Source organism: Garra rufa, chromosome 6 (genome assembly GCF_049309525.1).
Source record: "Garra rufa chromosome 6, GarRuf1.0, whole genome shotgun sequence".
Taxonomy (NCBI): Eukaryota; Metazoa; Chordata; class Actinopteri; order Cypriniformes; family Cyprinidae; genus Garra; species Garra rufa.
Window position 1 is genome coordinate 47,497,003 of NC_133366.1, and position 22,642 is coordinate 47,519,644.

At 35.9% G+C, this 22,642-nt stretch overlaps 2 protein-coding genes across 2 annotated transcripts in view; both read left to right on the plus strand.

Moving 5' to 3' along the window:
* Window positions 1–933: 933 nt before the first annotated feature.
* On the plus strand, window positions 934–10,401 carry arglu1b (arginine and glutamate rich 1b). The gene is made up of 4 exons (XM_073842104.1): window positions 934–1,500; window positions 4,797–5,022; window positions 6,889–6,972; window positions 9,443–10,401. The coding sequence occupies exons 1-4, from the start codon at window positions 1,172–1,174 to the stop codon at window positions 9,605–9,607; spliced, it is 804 nt and encodes a 267-aa protein (XP_073698205.1). The 5' UTR covers window positions 934–1,171; the 3' UTR covers window positions 9,608–10,401.
* A 1,918-nt stretch (window positions 10,402–12,319) lies between these two features.
* efnb2b (ephrin-B2b) overlaps window positions 12,320–22,642 on the plus strand; it is a 12,789-nt gene continuing 2,466 nt past the window's right edge. The window contains exons 1-4 of the mRNA XM_073842780.1: window positions 12,320–12,833; window positions 16,005–16,294; window positions 21,655–21,747; window positions 22,127–22,240. Coding sequence (XP_073698881.1) covers window positions 12,721–12,833; window positions 16,005–16,294; window positions 21,655–21,747; window positions 22,127–22,240 — 610 coding nt within the window. The 5' untranslated portion in view covers window positions 12,320–12,720. The remainder of the gene's footprint in view (window positions 12,834–16,004; window positions 16,295–21,654; window positions 21,748–22,126; window positions 22,241–22,642) is intronic.

Consider the following 22,642-nt stretch of genomic DNA (forward strand, 5'->3'; position numbering starts at 1 on the left):
TTCCTCATTAGTAAACACAAAGCCATATTTCAGTTCTTATCCTAATATTATTACAGTGGGTGTAATGTTTAGAACTCTTAATATAATTATAATATGGTCGGCCTGAAGAGGTTATAGCATCAATAACCCAATTATCCATGTTTACTGCACCTAAAAACAGTCAGTATGAATCCATGTTGTTTTAGTTATTAATTATAATGTCACATATGGTTTAAAATTGATGGGTCAGATTTTTTATGTTTTTGAAAGAAGAGTGTTCAACCAGGCTGCATTTTTTTTTGAATCAAAAACAACAGTGAAATAATATTACAACTTAAGATATCTGTTTTGCTTTAACACATTTAACATTTTTATATTTACGCATTACTCTAGTCTTCAGTGTCACATGATCCTTCAGAAATCATTCTAATGTTGATTTGGTGCTCAAGAAAGAAAGACTTCCTATTTTTATCAACGTTACAAATAACTGCTTATATTTGAAGTATAAATCTTTTGTGGAATTGTAAGCATCCATTGTCATTTTTTATTCATAATGTAAAAATGAAAGTATTAATTTTCTTTCTTACTGACCCTATTTTTAAATGGTATAGCCTAGTGTAAGTTGCTTTATGTCAAGTTACTATAATAAATATTTATTTTATTAATATTACAAATATTAGTAATTTTTCATGCTATACAATTACAATACAATTTTTAACATGCTAATCTTAGAACAATAATAAACGTCATTACAAAAATGAATTCTAAAATGCTGGGAGTGATGACTCGGTTGTGAATCGGTTCAGTGAACGAACTCTCCAAATGATTCACTAAAATAAAACAGGCTTCTCGTTTCCGCTCCACGCCAGTTGATGGCAGTAATCAATGTAACTAAGTGACAATCCTTACAACGTAAGGAAAAATAAGAAATTGCATTCTGGGATCTGAGATCAGCCATCCTCCATCTTGCTTTTTTAACCATACAAGAAAAGTGGTACTGTGCAGTTAAATGATCACGTTGTTATTAAACAATTAATGTCCAAATAAGAGTTTCGTCCTTAAGCTCAATGTCATGCAGTCTGGGCTGATTCTATAAGTGTGCATTTTGGGGCTTGTTTGGAACTCGTCTATCCGATGCTTTAGCAGTGTTCAGTCTCCTGGTTACTGCTACTGAACTCTACCGGCGTTTGAAATGGGTCGTTCGCGGAGCCGCAGCTCTTCCCGCTCCAAGCATTCGAAAAGCGGCAAGCACAATAAAAAACGAAGCCGATCACGGTCCCGGGACAAAGAGAGGAAGAGGCGCTCGAAGTCCCGAGAGTCCAAAAGGAATCGGAAGAGAGAATCGCGCTCTCGGTCCAGATCAAACACGGCCACGTCTCGCCGGGAAAGGGACAGAGCCGTCTCGCCGCCTGAGAGAATTGATATTTTCGGCAGGGCGTTAAGTAAGAGGAGTGCTGTAGATGAAAAGCAGAAGAAGGAGGAAGAAGAGAAGAAAGTCGAAATGGAAAGACAGAGGAGAATGTGAGTATCTACACTTTCCTGAATCAAACCTGTCACAGATGTAGAGCAAGCATCACCCGAGCAGCATGAGCCACTTAAGGGCACTTACAAAAGTACTGTGGGAACACCATGGTACCACCATCATAATCAGAGTGTCATGTAAATACTACATGAATGCATCTTTTTACAATCACTCACATTGTACTCCAATATTGTGCAAGGAACATGATAATATTTATTTCAGTTTATTTGTGTGTAAATTTATAGTAAGATTTTTAAATTATTATTATTTTTTTAAAGAATGGTCTTCTGCTCGCCAAGCCTGCATTTATTTGATCCAAAATGCAGCAGTAATATTGTGAAATATTTTTACTATTTAAAATAACTGCTTTCTATTTGAATATATTTTAAAATGTAATTAATTTTCATGTGATCAAAGCTGAATTTTCAGCATCGTCACTCCAGTCTTTAGTGTCACATGTTCCTTCAGAAATCATTCTAATATGCTGATTTGCTGCTTAAGAAACATTTTTAATTATGATGATCATCAATATTTAAAAAAGGGTTCTTTGATGAATGGAAATATCCAAGGATAAGCATTTCTCTGAAATAAAAAGCTTTTGGAACATTATCCACTATTATTTTATTATGATTTTACCTGTATTTATTCTAGGGATGCACCGATCATGGTTTTTCATGGCCGATTCCGATACCGATTTTTTACAAGCAAGCTGGCCGATTCCGATTTCCGATTTTTTTCAAAAACAAGAAGTTATGCAAGTAAACAACATAAACAACATGTTTATTAGTATTTAACAGGGCAAACTGGCTTTAGCTATTGAAACAATAGCATCTGACATCTGAAATTAAATAAAAAAAAAAACTAAATGCAGTTTAATAAGTAAAACATTTGCTTTTAGTAAAGTAAAACAGTAATCCAACAGGCATTTTAATGTAAAATAATAATAATCATTCTTAACAGAACAGACTTTTATTTTTTGGCTTTTCAAAAGTAAATGCTTGTTTTTTTTTAACAGAAAAAAGCATCTCAGCTTTGTCACAAGTGAGTCTGTTTCTTTTTTCATCTGTCTATCACGTGAGAAGCTGAGCTGAGCTAACGTTCGCTGTCCACGCTTGTGCAGGGCGTGGACAGGTGCGCTCGCACAACTTCAGCGAGCACTGGAAAGCGCCTCTTTGTGAATGAATGAATGAATGATTCGTGATGTGTATGAATTATGTTTCGGAGTGAATCGAATGCCGCGTCCCGCGTGCACACTTCCGGAAAAAAAACGGCCGGGATAAAAACAAAAACCGATTCACCGGTTTCGATTTATGGCCGGTCAACCGGTGCATCCCTAATTTATTCTACCTTTTAATGCTAGAATAGTTTATTTTGTTATGCACCACACAGAAAAAGGATAATTTCTTTTCAAAAGTTATACAGGTGCATCTCAATAAATTAGAAAGTTCATATATTTCAGTAATTCAACTCAAATTGTGAAACTTGTGTATTAAATAAATTGAATGCACACAGACTGAAGTAGTTTAAGTCTTTGGTTCTTTTAATTGTGATGATCTGGCTCACATTTAAAAAATACCACCAATTCACTCTCAAAAAATTAGAATATGGTGACACATCAGCTAATCAACTCAAAACGCCTGCAAAGGTTTCCTGAGCCGTCAAAATGGTCTCCCAGTTTGGTTCACTAGGCTACACAATCATGGGGAAGACTGCTGATCTGACAGTTGTCCAGAAGACAAGCATTGACACCCTTCACAAGGAGGGTAAGCCACAAACATTGTTTAGCCAAAGAAGCTGGCTTTTCAGAGTGCTGTATCCAAGCATGTTAACAAAGTTGAGTGGAAGGAAAAAGTGTAGAAGAAAAAGATGCACAACCAACCAAGAGAACCGTAGCCTTGAGAGGCTTGTCAAGCAAAATCGATTCAATCCACTGTGTTTTTTGAGTCACACGCCAAACTCTGCCTTCATCATTTTCAGCGCTTCCACAGACTTTTCACCTGGGAATGGGGCCACTGGTTTCTCAGCTGAAAAACTTTGGGTAACTGGGAGATAAGTGAAGTCTTGCTTTTGCACCTGTCCCACAAGCAGTGCTAGTTTCACCTCAAATGCTATTGAGTCATTTTGTCATCTAGCTGGCTCGCGCATCACCTGTTCGATTGCGATGACACATTATGTTGAATGTTAATAACTAAAATTAAACGAAAATTAACTAACAAATTTTAGTTTGAAATCCAACCTTTCCTATCAAGATATAAGTAAATCATATTTTAAAATTTTCCTTTTAATTTTTCATTTTCAAAATATGTCTCTGGCGTTGTTCAGAGGGCCGGTCCAAATGTGGGGGCGGGTCGCATTCGGCCCCCGGGCCTTAGTTTGGGGACACATGCACTATTCCATTCAAAAGCTTGGGGTTGGTATAATTTTGAAGACATTTATAATGTTACAGAAGATTTCTATTTCGGATAAATGTTGTTTACTTCGTATTCATTAAAGTAACCAAAAAAAAAAAAAAAAATCTACTCCGCTGTTGTCAACCATAATAATAATAATAATTGTTTTTTGAGCAGAAAATCAGAACGTTAGAATGATTTCAAGGGTCATGTGACTGGAGTTAGTTTTTTTTTTTTTTTTATATTTTCATTAAAAAATATATTCAAATAGAAAATAGTTAATTTAAACAGTAAAAATATGTCAAAATTAAAAAATATATATTTTGGATCAAATAAATACAGAAGAAACTTTTTAAAAATTCTACAGTTCAAAAACCTTTGACTGGTATTGTATTTAATTAAAAGTCTGGAATTGGAACTGGGTTTCACAAAATCATTTTTTTCTTTGTTGCACTAATATGTCATTATGTTTGAATAAACACATCTGACTAAGCAAATAAATGATAAAATGATGTCTAAATTTATTTATTCATTTATTTTTTGGTTTGTGTCCTTTAGGAAAATAAGCAATAACAAACAGTAATATTTATTTATCACCATTGGATAAACAATAAACAGTCACTGTAGTAAATAAGAGAGAAATAAAATGCTAATTTATAACGCCTAAAGGTAAAAAAAAAAAAGAGTCATTTTCAATAATTTAAATTAATATTTAACGCTAAAATCAGTATCAGCGTTGCCCTTTGAAAAAAAACTATACTAGTTGACCAATACTGATAAGGTGATGCTTTGTAGTTACGGCAAATGGCATGTGCGTTGTATTTAAAGGTGTTCATTTGTCATTTCATTCATTTTAATTTTATCATACTAAATTAAACATCTGACTTTAATCCTATCTTCCTTAGTCGACAGCAGGAGATAGAGGAGCGTCTGATCGAAGAGGAGACGGCGCGGCGCGTAGAAGAACTTGTGGCCAAACGTGTGGAGGAGGAACTGGAAAAACGAAAGGATGAGATTGAAAGAGAAGTGTTACGACGGGTGGAGGAGGCCAAGCGCATTATGGAAAAGCAGTTGCTAGAGGAGTTGGAGAAACAGAGACATGCGGAGCTGGCCGCTCAGAAAGCTCGAGAGGTAACTTACATGTGAACAGACTCAGAACATAGGTTTTCAGTAGGTAGGATTTCCTATAGTTTTGTTGGAATTAGGCCTGTTTTACACCACATACATATTTTGCAGCGTATATTAAAAGTGTAATAGAAGTAAAGGAAATATTCAATATAGTAACACTGAAATCAAATTATTTTTAGTTTGGTTTTTGTTTTACTATGTAATAGGGATGGTTCGATACGTGTATCGGTACCGTTCGGTTCTCGGACAAATTCCAAATGGAAGTGATCATCCCTATCACCTTTGTGGGAGGACTTAGGTCACGTGCAGGTCATAATGTAGTCGTTTGCAATGCAATTGGCGAAGGGAGCGATGTTATTTCCTCATTATCTTCAGCTGGGATGTTTACGTGACAACCATAGACTGTATAAAATATGGACGTAGTATCCGTGACGTCACCCGTAGGATTCTGAAGCGCTATTTTGAAGCCTATAGTGGGCGGGAGTCGGCCGTCGCCATCTTGGAATCGCGTCACCGCGCGTCACTCCCGGATAATGGGCAAAAAGGCGGGACGCGGGTGGTGCTGGTTGCTGAAACCACGGCCGCCTAGCGCGCCAGTGGTGAGAGCAGCGGCAATCCCCCTGTCACTCAAGTGACCACGCCTTTAATTATGCAGAACTTTAAGGCTTAATATAACTTATACGGATGAGTTATAAAAAAATTCACCCCCCTCACAGTTGACATGTAGGGCAAAACTAGCTATATAGACCAAAACCATTTTTTGAACCAGGCAGTAAACATACTTTTTTCTGCTGTAAAGTTGGGCATTTTAACATGGGGAGTCAATGGGACTGACTCCCTTCTGCAGCCAGTCTCTAGCGGCCAGTCGATGAATTGCAGTTTAAGTCACTTCCGTGTTGGTTTCAATAGAGAGAGCGGGAGGTTGCCCCTTGGTGACAACACAGCATGGTCTCTGTCAGCAGATGTCGCTGTCTTTTTATTGTTAGCATAACTAAGCGAATCTGCTTAGTGCTGACAGACGCGGGTGTGTTCGACTTGAAGCGGGGCAGCGCCACTTCAAGTTGAACACACCCGCGTCTGTCAGCACTAAGCAGATTCGCTTAGTCCCCCTACAAAGGTGATAGGGATGATCACTTCCATTTGGAATTCGTCCGAGAACCGAACGATACCGATACACGTATCGAACCATCCCTACTATGTAACATGTGTCTGGTGTTAAACAAACTTTAGTCTATTTCCTCGCAAAATTAAAAGTGAAATTGAGTTTTCTTCCCCAAATTTTATCTCTAGTAGTTTTACACTCATCTTAGTTTTTTTGTGTATGACAGTGCTACCGTTCTATATCCTTAAATTTCATATTTCACCCTTGACAGTTTTCTTAACGAAACAGCTCATGCACAACTCCTGCCATGAGTTCCATGAGCCTTTTGCTATCCGCCTGAACTTCACTATCCTTCTCAGTTGCTAAGGGTTAGAAGTGATGAAAGTTGTTCATGCTTCTGTTCCTCCTATACACCATTTGAGCTGACTGCTCCTCAGACGGCACTTCACTGTGTGGCTTTTTTCTGAAATTGAGATGTAAGTAGAGACGTACCGAGAACACAGGTCAGTGGTTTGAAAGAACCTCCCTTGCTGGTTGGTGGTACATTGTACAGTTGTAAAAAAGCATATATTCCCAATTTGACACTGACTCCTTTAGGAAACTGTTTATTCGTGAGTGAAGGACAAGTTTACTGTAGGTTTATCCATGTCTGGTGAGCTGAATGTATCTTCATTATCTACTCATTTGTGTGTTGTGCCACTTATTTTTTTTGGGAATAATTATGATTTTTGTCACTACAATTTCATTGAAGCTCTTTGCCTTTGCAGGAGGAGGAGAAATCAAAGCGTGAAGAATTGGAGAAGATTCTGGTGGAGAACAATCGCAAGATAGCTGACGCTCAAGCTAAACTGGTATGTGTCATTTAAAGAAGGATTAGGATCAAATTATGATCTTATGCTTCATTTTATATATATATAAAAAAAAAATTGTTTGTTTAGGTGTGGTGCACTCTTAAACATAAAGGTGCTTTAAAAGGTTCTTCACAGCGGTGCCATAGAAGAACCATTTTTGATTCCACAAAGAACCATTCAGTCGAAAGTTTTGTTAAAGAACCATCTCTTTCTTACATTTTTATAATCTGAAGAACCTTTCACCATAAAGAACCTTTTGTGAAACAGAAGGGTTCTTCAGATGTTAAAGGTTCTTTATGGAACCATTTAACAAAAAAGGTTCTTCTATGGCATTTGTGAAGCACCTTTATTTTTAAGAGTTTACTGCGTAAGTGAGGAAAAGCTAACTGATTTTTCAAATTCATGAAATAAGAGTTCTTTCAAAAACATTCAAACAATCTCCAGACTCACATTTTGCACAGTAGAGTATCTGATGGAAATTCTGGGCAGAATTAGCTATTAAGTTTTATGTTTTGTCTTTCTAACAAGCACTTTATTGGCCTCGCTGTCTTCATATAGAATGAATAAATGAATCTGAATCCATGTGGAACATTAATGTTGCATAAGCACCACTTGACATGTTTTATGTTGTGGAGTTTTCTTTTTCAAGAAAGCAGTCTTTTAGAAGAAAAAGAAACTGCAGTTTAGTTCTGGTCCTGATGAATCCAGTTACAAAACGGCTTATATAAGAGATCCTCTCAACTCCATGCCATAAAGGTCAAGATTCATCTGTCAGCACATGAAAGTGATCTGACAGATGCAGTCATGCATCTATCTCTTCCAAACAGTTTTCACTACTTTCAGTTTGTCATAAACATCAAAACTGGTGCAGGTTTTCTAAGATTCGAAATTAAACAGACCGTTGGTAAAACACTTTTTTTTGCTTAATACTGAATGTCAAGAGCATAGGCAGATTGCTTGAAGGATTTAATTAAAACGGTGTGACTAATGATTACGAATGCATTTCTTAACAAACTGTGACAATATCCTGTGACAATTCATGCCTTCTCATGCATGAATAGTATTGGTTGACAGATATGGATTTGCTTATGTAAAAATCACACTATTTACATTTGAAGTCAAAAGTTTACATACACCTTGCAGAATCTGCAAAATGTTAATTATTTTACCAAAATAAGAGGGATCATGTAAAATGCATGTTATTTTTTTTTTATTTAGTACTGACATGAATAAGATTTCGCACAAAAGACATTTACATATAGTCCACTTGATTACACTTGTTTCTTAATACTGTGTTGTTACCTGAATGATCCACAGCTGTGTTTTTTGTTTGTTTGTTAAGTGATAGTTGTTCATGAGTCCCTTGTTTGTCCTGAACAGTTAAACTGCCTGCTGTTCTTCAGAAAAATCCTTCAGGTCCCACAAATTCTTTGGTTGTTCAGCATTTTTGTGTATTTGAACCCTTTCCAACAACGACTGTATGATTTTAAGGACCATCGTTTCACGCTGAGGACAACTGAGGGACTCAATGCAACTATTACAGAAGGTTCAAATGCTAACTGATGCTCCAGAAGGAAACATGCATTTAAGAGCAGGGGGTGAAAACATTTTGAATTTGAAGATTAGGGTAGATTTAACATTTTCTTCCTCTGGAAAACATAAGTAGCTTCTGAACGGCAGTACTAAATGGAAATATGATATTTAGGCACAATAAGAAAAATCACATATATTATATAATATATACACATTTGTTCTGTTCAAAAGTTTGCACCCTAAGCTCTTAATGCATCATGTTTGCTTCTAAAAGCATCAGTGAGCATTTGAACTTTCTGTAATAGTTGCATATGAGTCCCTCAGTTGTCCTCAGTGTGAAAAGATGGATCTTAAAACCATACAGTCGTTGTTGGAAATAGTTCAAAAAGTGAAAAAAAGTGAAATTTATATAAAAAGATAAATCTTTAAAATAAACTTTTATTTGTACGGTAACTTATTGGTTCTCCTATTTTATTCCTATAAATCGTATTATTTTTCACGAAGAAACTGTTAAAATTATTTAAAAGAATGTAAACAACAGTGAATTCAATCTTGTAAGTCTGTGAATGGGATTGAGAATGAGGGCTTTGTGCACTCATGCAGGGGTGTTCTCAATGCTGTCAAAATAAAAGTCTTATGCGCTGTCAAAATAAAAGTCAAACAATTTTACCAAACTGAAAAACGTATCTGCCAATAATTACAGAATATCAAAATATCAAATGCTCTATCAGTCGATGATATTATCAATATTATTATTCAAAATATTTAACACAAAAAGTTAAATAATGTTAATGGTTTGACTGCAAAAAAATTATTGCATGAACTATAACCTAAAATGATCCAAGATGGCGATGCTGTGGACGTATAGCGATCAGCCATAGTTACGTTCACATGTTAATATCTAGCTCCTAATAAACCTCATTTTTGTCTCCTGTAGGCTGAGGAACAACTACGAATAGTTGAAGAGCAGAGGAAAATACACGAGGAGCGTATGAAGTTGGAGCAGGAGCGACAGAAACAGCAGAAAGAAGAACAGAAGATCATTTTGGGGAAAGGGAAGTCGAGGCCTAAACTTTCTTTCTCTTTAAAGGCCTCTGAGTGATGAAAACAATGTGGCCAGGATTCCTCCAGACTTTCTCCAGACCGCCTCTCCGTGTGAGGCGCTTGTGCTGCAGCACAAGGCCTTCTTCGTAGGTCTCATGTGGCGTGTTTCAAATTCTCAGAACAACGGGAACAATCAGTTCGTCAGATACCCTTCGGTTTTTTTCCTGTTTTACCTGTCTGTTTTGTATTACTGACTCTTGTATAGATAACCTCCACTTGTCCTCCATGTAATCTCTGCAAGCGCATTTGGTGCTTTGTACGAGTAGGGTTAAAAAAACGACCGGCGTGACCTGCTCTTTCATCCAGATGTACGTCGTGGTTCCTGGTTTCACCAATTCAAGGCCTCGACAGATTTTCCTAGCTGGGTTTGATTGAATTATTTTTATTTTTTTAATAGTTTATTCATAGTATAAATTTAGAAAGAAAGACTGACAGGGAAATAGCTTGAACTGGAATTCCATCCCTCTTTTTTGAATAGCACAGACCACTATGAGTTCAGCGGCAACCAGTCCAACCAAGAAGCATCTTAAAATAAGAGTAACCTCCTTTTATCATTTTTACTTACACTTCAATAATTGTACATTCAAGAGGTAAACTGATGCTGTTGTAAAGGGTACCTGGTCATTGCATGTCAGTGAGCTGCGTATATGTTAGTGATGAGATGCTTTTAGAGGTGATCGAGTGAAAGGTTGCTGATTGGCCAGAATTTGTGTTTGTGGTTGAATATTTGACCCACCTATCAAGGATATGTCAAGAATCTCCAATAAATCCATGAATGTGTCTCGTTTCTGACATCTGCTTGCATATTTGTATTAACTTGTGTAGTTTAGGACAGCTATGCATAAAGAAAAGAAAATCAAGTATTTAAAATCAAATGGGAATCATTGGCCTAAATATGCATTCGAGATATTTCGTCTGTCACAATAGCTATTTAAGAATCAGAAGGCATGGGGCCAACAATACCAAGTGGGTTGAAGTTTTGAGGTCAGGATGTCATCAACGCCTAATGCTTTAAATCCGCAGCCTAATTAATAGTTTGTTTGACACCTCTGTTAGGTCAACACAAGCCCAAAGCACAAATACACAAATGATTCACGCTCCAACGCAGACCAGACGATGGAAGTGCAAACACATCACACCTTAACACCGATCGGCATTCAATTATCCCTTACCTGTTAGTTTTTCCTTTTGATTATTGTCCAAACACGCAAAGGACAATAAACAAAAGTTGTCCGGGCCACCGAACAAATGATTCATTGATTTGTTCTGTAAGGTAGGGTATTATAAAGTCTTTTTATTTTTTCTAAACGTTAAACGGGTGATGAAATAACCCACACCCGTGTGAGTAATACATATTTTTTAGACTTCATGAGCTTTACGTGACTAAGCCGATTAATCTCGTGGGAAATGCCTTTACAACAAGGCAAACTACGGGTTTAGATTAAAACACATGATTAGTTATGTGGTTTTAAACACGTCATGTATAGATTTTCTATAAATACACTACAGAAGGTTCTTCTGCTTACCAAGCCTGCATTTATTTGATTCAACATGCAGCAAAAGCTGTAATATTGTGAAATATGTTTACTATTTAAAACAATTGTTTTCTATTTGAATATATTTTAAAATGTACTCCAGTCATAATCCTTCAGAAATCATTCTAAGATTCTGCGTTTCAAAGAGCATTTATTATGTTTAAAACCGCGGAGATCAATTTTTCAGGTTTCTTTGATAAATAGAAGGTTCAGAAGAACGGAATTTATCTTATATGGAAATCTTTTGTAACAATATAAATGTTTTGTTTAAGTTTTAAAGCATCCCTGCTAAAAAAGTATTCATTTTCATAATTAATAAATTTTCTATATTTATAAAAAGTTATACTAGTGTATAATTTTACAATAGCGTTTATTTCAGATAAATGCTGGTCTTTGGATCGTTCTATTAACCAAAGAATCTCGAAAAAAATGTACTCAACTGTTTTAATTATTAACAGCAAATCAGCATATTAGAATGATTTCTGAAAGATCATGTGACGCTAAAGGCTGGAGTAATGCAGAAAATTTAGCTTTGATCAGGAATAAATTACATTTGTGAATATATTAAAATAGAAAAAATGTAAACATATTTAACAATATTACTGATTTTGCATCAAATAAATGCAGGCTTGGTGAGAAAAAGATTATTACATTAAAAATCTTACTGTTCCAAAACTTAAGACTGCTATATGTGCATACAGATAGCCTATACAAAAAATATTATAGCCTATACATTTTTTCAAACTTAAAACTCCGCTAAATTGGCTTTGTAAAGAAAACATGCTTTGATGTCTCTAAACAATGATTAAACATCTTAATTTGCTCACACTAACCTTTTAGATCTGTTGACGGGACATAAAAATTATTTTAATATAAAGTAACTTTCTAATGTAGCTCACTGAGGCCCCCTAATGGGTCTCCCGGTTGAAAACCAGTGCATTGAGATCATTTAGACGCCGTTTTGCGCCTCAGGTAAACTCAGGTAAAAGTCTAATGTTTAATACAGCAGTAAACTTTTCCAGACCCCTGTTTAGTCTCCTTCAATTCGACTTGGTGTCACTCATTCAGCGTCATCCAATCGAGAGTAATGTGGGCGGGATCTAACGGCAACATTGGGTTGTCCTAAGAAGTCTCTGAGCACGTCTTGAGGGCACTCCAAGACTGGCAGAGTTGAATGCAAAGACGAAGAACAGGAGAAGCACTGATACTGCCTTTAGATTAGACCTCGGTAACATCCCAATTTCAGAGCCATCCTGCCATTCCACGGAACCTGCGCTGTTTAACCGCTTTCTCTGCGTTCGTAAGAATGTTCACGGGTACTCTTTTCCAAAGGATGCATATTAAGACATTTATTGTCTAAAGAACCTGATGGATTATCACACACCGGTTTGTTAAATTTGTCTTTTAGAGTGCCAGTTGCGAAGGAGCTGGTATTTTAGGAGGTCTTGGCAAATAGAGATTTTTTCGTTTCCAGCAGATCAGAGCGACCAGCAACATCGGATTCTTCTCGTATTAGTGCCTGTGGATCTCTCACTGTTATAATCAATTTTGGACTGGTGAACTGTTTTGCATCGCAATGGATACAACTATGTGGAGTTATATATTAGGTCTTTTCGTGGTCGCTTGTCGATTAAAACTGGCTCGATCAACAGTTTTAGAATCAATATATTGGAATACTTCGAACACCAAGTAAGTACACTTAAATTAAGGAATTAACAAAAAAGCGTTGTATGGCAAGCAGCTTTAACATTAATCTGCTATTTTTCTATTTTATTACTAGCGGTTATTTTTTAATAATTATTAACGTAACTGTGACTATTTTCTATCACTATATAGTGAATATTTGTTTCAGAATCGACTATTACATTGATCACTTGTAATTCTTCACTCAATTTAATTCCTGTTTTAATAGCCTTTACTTTTCCAATAGTAACATAACTATTCCATTATAACTGGTAACAAATTGCATATGTTTTGCCATTAAATTACATGCGTAACTATACTAGTTATTGTCCCAGGTGTACTTTACTAATACTCTTTTCTGACACTAGTGTCTGTTTAATAGTCGTTGTACTAGTTTTTCTTGTCACATGTGATGACTAGTTAGAATGGCTTAATTATCATTCTTACTAGTACAATTAAGATGTTACTCATAAACAATGAACTACACACTGTTTAATAAACAAGTACTGGTGTAATACAACTGAGTAATAAGGTATAATACTTAACGAATAGTTATAATCTGAATCACAGATACTCATATAATTAAAAGGCAAAAATATGTACCAGAACTAGGAAAGACGTATAATGTAACACAATTGTTTTAATCTTCAAAGTACCACACAGACACCTCGAAAACCAAAAAAGGTACTTGAGTGTTGTGAAGGTATGGCAAAGAACCACTAAAGAACCATTCAAAATTTCACTTGCTTTTACAGTTTAATTTGCTGATTTCCCTATTGATTTTTTATTACACAGTCATAGTCATTTAAACACAAGACAGCCCACTAAACATATTCGTAATCCATGGCACTTTGTTGGAGGACCACCCACCTTTCCAGACTGCAGGGTATTAGTTACAATGATGCTTTATTGGCACCAACTTGATGCAAGTACTTTCATTTGCAGAATCAGGCTTAACGGCGAAACACTGTGTAAACTTTTTTACCCTAACCCTAACCCTAACTTCCACCTTATAGCCATTCCCACTATTTGTAAATGTTAATTTATATGTGTTTACATAACTTTTGCAATTGCCCTGTCAGAAATTGCAGGTAAATGCAATGTTTTGTAAAAATTATATGGTGAGGTTGACATGTTTTGCAAAATCCGTGTACCCTGGTATTTGCTGAGGAAAAGCTGCAGAATGAATCTGCACTTAGAGCAATCAAACTCGTGGAGACCTTACATCATGGTTAATATCGTGTAAGAGTGCTGAGCCACAGCCTAAATTTAGGACTGATTATAAGCTGAGAAATGTTAAATTGAAGAGTGGATTACAGCCTCTCGCTGATTGCCATAAGGGAGATCTGTTGCCTGAGCTCCTTTTTTCCACTGCGAAGTGTGTCTCCGAGGTCTATACATCTGTTCCTCACCACACCTTTTTGCGTCGGGACAAATAGTTGCTAAAAGAAAGGGAACTAGAGTAAGTGCTACTTTTTGAGATCAAAACACACACCCTGGTGTTTTCTCAGCTGCCAAAGTAGTACACACTCTCTTTCTTCCATAGGGTGGTCTTGCCATTTGGCCAACGTACTTGAAAAGCTGTTTAAATGTTAATATTATTTACTAAGCATTTCTTACCAAAAACACACTTAGATTTAGTTTTTTATTCCACAATCTGGCCGCTCAAGTGAAACTGGTTGCCTTGGAGGCTCTTCTTCCCAGTGGTGAACCTGTATTCAAATAGATCAGTTTTGTTTAGATGCAGGATAACGTTCTTTTAAGATGCTAAGCTGTGGTCTAGCGGAGCTTTGCTGCAGGTTGTAATCGGTTTTCATGAGTTCCAGTAGCTCAGTGGGTCATCTTTGTCCCAGAGCTTTGGAGACAAAAGGTGCGCCGGGATGAAGGCACGGTTCAACCCCCATCCCAGTTTGAGCTACACAGAAGTTGGTACTGCAGGGGGCGGAGGAGGGGCACTAAAGCTTCCTGTCTTCTCAGGACCCCCAGCAGAACCTCGAGGGTCCCTTTCTTTCCAGCACTTAATGACTTTATGAGGATGGAAGCTAGTCTTAGAAAGTGACTCTTTTATTCTGCCTTATGGTGTGTAGGGAAGCATAGGAGAGAATGAGACCATGTCTAACTTTGTCATGGCTGATTTAGAGCATAAAAGACAAATCCAGTGCACACAGTGGCCTGTTTACCATGGAATTTGTATGTCTGATGAGAAATCAGCTTAATCGGAGAGTCTGCAAATAATTGAAAGGTCAATATCAGAAGCTTTACAACAAGCGAACATAGTAATAAGCGCTATAGTGAGGTTGTAATAAACATCAAGGGCATTAAAAGGACTGCCAGCAAGCGGTCAGGAGTGAGCGATTGTTAATTGTGCAAATGCATTACAGAGTAGACAAGTATGAAATGGGGGAAAAAAATAAGGATGACTACAAAGTTGCATACATTAGTCAAAAAACGTCTAAGTAAGCCAAGGTCCAAAATGCTTTAGATGCATTTGCATTCTGCCTCACGACAGAACTCTGAAAATTAGCCAAAGGAAATTGCTTGTCTCAATCCATTTCATTCAGATGCTTGTTTTAGAATAAATGGAGGGTGGCAGCCATGGGTGGAATACATTTTGAAAAATGTCTCAATTTTTTATCATGGAAGTCAATGGGGGTCAAAAACTTTTGAAACGTTCAAAATGTCATCTTTTGTGTTGCTCAGAAGAAAACCAAACCTTACAGGATTGACATTAATTGTTGCCTGGACCACAAAACCAGTCATAAGGGTGAAAAAATAAGCTTTCTATTGATGTATGGTTTGTTAGGATAGGACAATATTTGGTCGAGATCAAACTATTTGAAAAACTAGAATCTGAGGGTGCAAAAAAATCTAAATATTGAGAAAATCGCCTTTTAAAGTTGTCCAAATTTAGTTGTTATCAATGCATATTACTAATGATCCTAATGATTTTTGGCATAAAAGAAAAATCAATCATTTTGACTCATACAATGTACTTTTGGCTATTGCTACAAATATACCCGTGCTACTTAAGATTGGTTTTGTGGTCACAAATATATTAGACATCCAAACATGATACATTTTACATAAACTTTAAGGTAATTATTATGCATTCTAATCAGTACGTTTGTCTATTTCTGTAACTCTATAAGATGTTTAACATCTCCGTGTTCCCTACAGGTTTGTCCCAGGAAGGGGTGTAGTACTATACCCTCAGATCGGAGACAAAATGGACATTGTGTGTCCAAGAATCAAGCCAGGCTCCACTGAGCAGACGAACATTGAATACTTCCGGGTCTATCTTGTTCCCAAAGAACAACTTGAGACCTGTCGAGTCACTAAGGGCGACATGTTACTGCTCAACTGTGACAAGCCGGACCAGGACGTGAAGTTCACCTTCAAGTTTCAAGAGTTCAGCCCCAACCTGTGGGGCCTGGAGTTCTACAAAGGAAAAGACTATCACATCATCTGTAAGTTTATTGCTTTGCTTACTCAAGAATTTACCTCAGGTGCTGATTCATGATCGTTTTTCACCTCCGTTGCCAGCTGTAACACTGTGTAGAAGGAGCCAAATGCAGAACTGATCCCACCCGTGGGAATTTCAGCCTCCGGCATTGTCTCCCAAGATATCTTTTCCGTGTTTTCGTCTGGGAAGGCGACTGGCTAGTGTAGCCTTCCAAAAATAGTGAACAAATCAAGTTTATGGTTAATGGGAATGTGTTAAATCCATTAGCAAGTGTGTCTTTGTTATAGACATAAAGATATTTATGCTCGTTAATCATTATATTGTTTAGCTCGCACACGTCATTTTTTGGTGGTTTTAAAAGTTTTTTCCCAAGCCTATTTTTGTCCTCCTACCCTCCGGGGAGGGAAACGTCTCAAGTGTTCAGTGTTCCCTGGGAAGGAAGACTTGTTGATGGCCCCTTACATGGATGTCATTAGTATCATTCAACCACTTTCGGAAAAAGGGGTTATCGTTCAGTTTAGCGTGTGTTGATCTCAGCCCCTATTCGGTTGGCACATTCCCTAATGGCCGTTTATGTGATTTTAAGATTTACACGCTCCAAATCCCTCAATCCTTTGCCAGTATGAGACGGATCGGTTTGATGTGATTTTTCAAGGCAGCTTGGCCCGCAGCCTGAGGGACTCGGATATCTGACCTAAATGATTCTAAAGAGACTTACCTCTCTGGCTGCATGTGTGTGTGTGTATGCGCCTTGTGTGCATGCAAATGTCAGAACGTGTGCATGTAACTGTGATGTGTGTGAGAGTTGACAAAATGAGAGGAAGAGAAGTTTTTTAGCCATGTTGGAAAGTCAAAAGTTTGAGTTCAGTATGATTTTTTTTTTATTAATACTTTTATTCAGCAAGGATGCATTTAATAGATAGAAGACATTTATAATGTTACACAAGATTTCTATTTCAAACAATTGCTGTTCCTATGAACTTTATATTCTATTCTAACTTTTATTTTTTTAGAATCCTAAAGAGCAAAGAGCAGCATATTAGAATGATTTCTGAAGGAACTGAAAACTAGAGTAATGATGCTGAAAATTTGCATCTCAGAAATAAATTACATTTAAAATATATTACAATAGAAAAACAGTTATTTTAAATTCTAATAATATTTCAAAATATTACAGTGTTCCCTGTATTTTTAATTAAATAAATGCATCTTCAGTGAGCAGAAGAGACTACTTTCAAAAACCATACAAAATATTACTGTTTTTATTAGTAAATAAATTGTGCTTTCAAAAAATAGACTTCTTTCAAAAATAATTGACCCTAAACTTTCTACTAGATAATATTATTTACCTATAAAATGTCAGTTTCTAGAAAGACATTGAGGTTTTATAACAATTAATATTTCTTTGAATTAATAGATTTTTAATACAGTAAGTTAGGAAAATAAATGACTTAATGTGGAAACATCTAAAGTAACAAAAGTTATAAAAATTAAAATTAATAATTTGGTAGCACAATCTTAATGTGAATTTCAACATTTACCAATGCATTATTAAAATCATAAATCGTGTTTGTTAACATTAGTTAACACTGTGAACTAAAACGAACAATAAATTACTGCATTTTCATTAAGTAACATTAACAAAGATTAATAAATAGTGGAATAAATGTATTGTTCATTGTTCGTTCGTGTTAAATTAATACATTAACTAATTTGAACAAACGACATCTTATTGTAAAACGTTACCAATCATTTTTATTTCTTACATTTTACTGTGCAGATTTAACTAGAGCAAAATAAAAAGAGAGAGCAAGGAGGTTTAAATACATTTTTATGCGTTTCACAATGTATATTAGCCAATAAAAATGTTCAAACCTAGGAGCAACCGTTAAATACCTGCGCAATCAGTACATGCCATCATCATTTCCAACAAATAATTAGCATTTTTTCTAGACATACAGACAGACAGATATGTTTCTATGTGGATTTGTGGTTAAAATACGATCGCTAGGATAGTTAGGATAGTCATCTCTTAATGTCTGCAAATATCTAAAAATAACCTACTGAAACCATAACATCTGCTTGGCTACACTTGTTTTATTGTATGCGCGCAACTTCAATTTTCCACCTCCACTTTGTTGCTCGGTCGCTGGCTTCGTGACTGGCTGCTCTGCGCTGGCCCGAGGCGCTGAATGTGCTTGTTGTGGTTAGGAAATGAGCGGGCTTCATTCAAGCCGAAGAGTCGGGTCACATCTAGAGCGGCCGCTGCAGATGAATGTGGGAACGGTTATAGGGAACTGGGACATGTTGGGTAAAAGCTCTCTCTCTTTCTCCCCCCTCTGTTTTTCTCTCCTTAGCTCTTTGGTTGGCTCTCTCTGCCCACCCCCCATTCTCTTGCCCTTTCACTCTCTGGTCACTCGCTTCTTTCTGTGCCCTAAGCAGTTTGGAGGGGAAGTCCATTTGTCCATGTGGGATTGGTCTTAATCCTCGCAGTGAAAGAGAGATTACGGCCCAATGGAATTCTTTAGCTCCGCTATCAGAGGACTCAGCATGGGTGCGCAGGCACAATAGCATTTAAATCGTTCGACCAAGCCACTCCACCAGCCCTGGATTGATGGCCAAAGCAAATCCTTGATATTCTGTGATAATGATGTGAAAAGGGCTTTGGTAATATGCTTAGTTTTCTGTAAAGTTCAAACCTGTGTGATTAATACTCACAGTATGAGGGGTTTCTAAATTAGCGTGCACGTGATTTACTGGGATTTACTGGCAAACAAACTCGAGCTTTTAAGAAGCTTTGGCGCGACGCAAAACTGAGATTTTCTCTTTGTGCGAGCAGCCTTCTGAATACACATGCATAGTGACTGATGAACACATGACTCAAATGTCCGCAAGGAGCACTTGAAAGGTTTTAAAGCACCTGTGAGGGCGCACACGGAAAGCTGACCCGGTCATAAACTAGCTCGCTTAGTGCTACTAAACCTTATATGGCCAAATACATCCACATGACTGGAAGAGAAATGGGCCTCGGGAGGAAAGAATAATTTGGTGGCATGTTGAAGTTTGTAAGACGGATGATGGGCTTTAAATATTCAACATCAGAAATGTAAGCTACTAAATGTTGGATGGGTGAGTCCCAGAATTTATATTTCACTAGAAAACTGAACTGAAATGTTCCTATAGATAGATAGTTCTCATTATTCTCAAAGTTGATTCTTATTAGATTGACATTATTTTATAATAATTAGCGTAATATTGATGCAATTTTTACTGTATTACAACAGCAATACAGCAAATGATGTGTTAAGACCTTTATTATAACCATATTATAATGAATTATAATATATAATTACTAGTTATATACTGAATATATATGTATGTATGTATGGAAACCCATTTCTGCCACTGAATTAAAAAAAAAAGTAATTGCGAATTTCTTATCTCATAATTCTGACCTTTTTTCTTTCAGTTGTGAGTTTATATCTCACAGTTCTGAGAAACAAAAAAAAGAGAATTGTAAGATAGAAACTTGCGAGGAAAAAAAGGCAGAATTGCGAGATACAAACTTGGTTTTTGAAAAAAGTCGCATTTCAAGTTTTTAACAATTCTGACTTAATTTCTCGCAATTGTGAGTTTATGTCCCGCTATTCTGATTTTATAACTCACAATTGTGAGTTTATATCACTCAACTTTGAGAAAAGTCAGAATTGCAAGATTTTATCTTGCAATTCTGACTTTATTTCTCGCAATTGCAAATTTATATCCCACTACTCTGACTTTATAACTCGCAATTGTAAGTTTATAACACAAAATTCGAAGAAAAAAGTCAGAATTGACTTTATCTAAATTCTTACTTCATTTCACGCAATTGCGAGTTTATATCTTGCAATACTGACTTTATAACTCACAATTTTTGAGTTTATATCACGTAATTTGGAGAAAAAAGTCAGAATTGTGAGTTTTTATCTCGCAATACTTTATAACTCGCAACTGTGATTTTTATATCACAATTCTAAGAGAAAAAGTCAGAAATGCGAGATGTAAACTCGGAATTGCGAGAAATAGAATTGTGAGATAAAAAGTCAGATTTGCGCAATTTTGACTATTTCTTGCAATTGCAAGTTTGTATCTCGCAAAACTGACTATAACACGTAATTGCAATTTTATATCCCACTATTTTGACTTTATAACTCGCTATTGTGAGTTTATATCAGACATTTCTGAGTAAAGTCTGAATTGCGAGATGTAAACTTGCAATTGCGAGAAATAGTCCGAACTGAGATAAAATGTCAGAATTGTGAGTTTTTATCTTGCAATTCTGAGTTTATATCACACAATTCTAAAAAAAAAAAGTCAGAATTGCCATATAAAAACTCGCAATTCTGACTTTTTTTCTTGCAAATGCAAATTTGTATCTTGCAATACTGACTATAACTCGCAATTGCGATTTTATATCTTGCAATTCTGAGAAAAAGTCAGAATTGCGAGTTTATATCACACTATTTTGACTTTATAACTCGCAATTGTGAGTTTATATCAGACATTTCTGAGTAAAGTCAGAATTGCGAGATGTAAACTTGCAATTGCGAGAAATAGTCCGAACTGAGATAAAATGTCAGAATTGTGAGTTTATTTCTTGCAATTGCAAATTTATATCCCACTTTTCTGACTTTATAACTCGCAATTCAGTCTTTTTTTCTTGCAAATGCAAGTTTATCTCGCAAAACTGACTAACACATTATTGCAATTGCATATATCACAATTCTGAGAAAAAGTCAGAATTGCACGTTTATATCCCACTATTTTGACTTTATAACTCACAATTGTGAGTTTATATCACACATTTCTGAGTAAAAAGTCGAGATGTAAACTTGCAGTTGCGAGAAATAGTCAGAATTTATCACACAATTCTAAAAAAAAAAGTCAGAATTGCCATATAAAAACTCGCAATTCTGACTTTTTTCTCGCAAATGCAAGTTTGTATCTTGCAATACTGACTATAACTCGCAATTGCGATTTTATATCTTGCAATTCTGAGAAAAAGTCAGAATTGCGAGTTTATATCACACAATTCTGACTTTATTTCTTGCAATTGCAAGTTTATATCTCACAGTACTGACTTTATTTCCCACAATTGTGATTTTATATCACAATTCTAAGAGAAAAAGTCAGAATTGTGAGATAATCCATCACAATTACGTTTTTTATTCAGTGATGGAAACAGGCTACCAAACATAATAATTTCACATTGCTTTCATTAGTAAAATATGATCCAGACATGTTCTTCACAGGTTTTGTGAGATGTTATCGTGTTTTTTTCTTTTATAAAAAAAGGTTAATTAATTTTTTTCTTCCCTCTTTCAGCCACATCAAACAGCACTTTTGAAGGTCTGGACAACCAGGACGGCGGTGTTTGTAAGACCAAATCCATGAAGCTGGTCCTGAGAGTTGGACAGAGTGAGTACCACCCATACCTACACCTGCATCAATGAAGATCAGTGCTTCCATAACAGTCTTCCATGTCAGTGGTCTTGTAGTGGGTGTCCATGCTAGTGTGCCTCAGCGTGTAATTGAAATGTCATGTGAGCTTGTTTCCTGTGGCGATGCCAGCTGTCCCTTCTTTGGGCTTGTGGGGAGATACTTGCAACTTTACGCCAATTCATTAAATTCTCTCTCAAAACCTGGGGCATAATGCCTAGAAGCCAAAAAGATGTAAGGGTGGTCCGATATTATGCTCAGATCAGTTTTGCACTTCGCTGAACATTTTGTACTGCTTTGCTCCACTGGTAATTTTAGTTGCCGCTTGTTAATATTTAATTCTTTCATTTGTGTTTAGGTCCTACAGATTCTTTCTTAGCAAAAAACATTCCAACTAGATATCCTCCAAAAAACCCTGAGAATAAGGACCAAAACAACTTCAGCAAAGAAAACGATGTTGTCAACAGAGTTGGTAAGTATTAATGTATACAAAGGATATCACTAAATGTCATACATTTTAAAATAATAATTACATTAACATATTATAATTTTATTATGAAATAAATATATTTAATACAGCAGACAATATGTTTTATATTATAAAATGCTTTAATGATTAATAAAAAAAGATGAATACGTTATTGAAATAATACAATTAATGCCGAGTAACGATTAATCATGATTAATCGCATACAAAATAAAAGTTTTTTGTGTACATAATATTTGTGTACTGTTTATATTTATTATGTATATATGAAACACACACATACATGTGTATATTTAAGTTTTTTTTTATATATTAAATATATTTATATATATATTAATGTCTTTATATATGCATAATAATTATATATATATATATATATATATATAT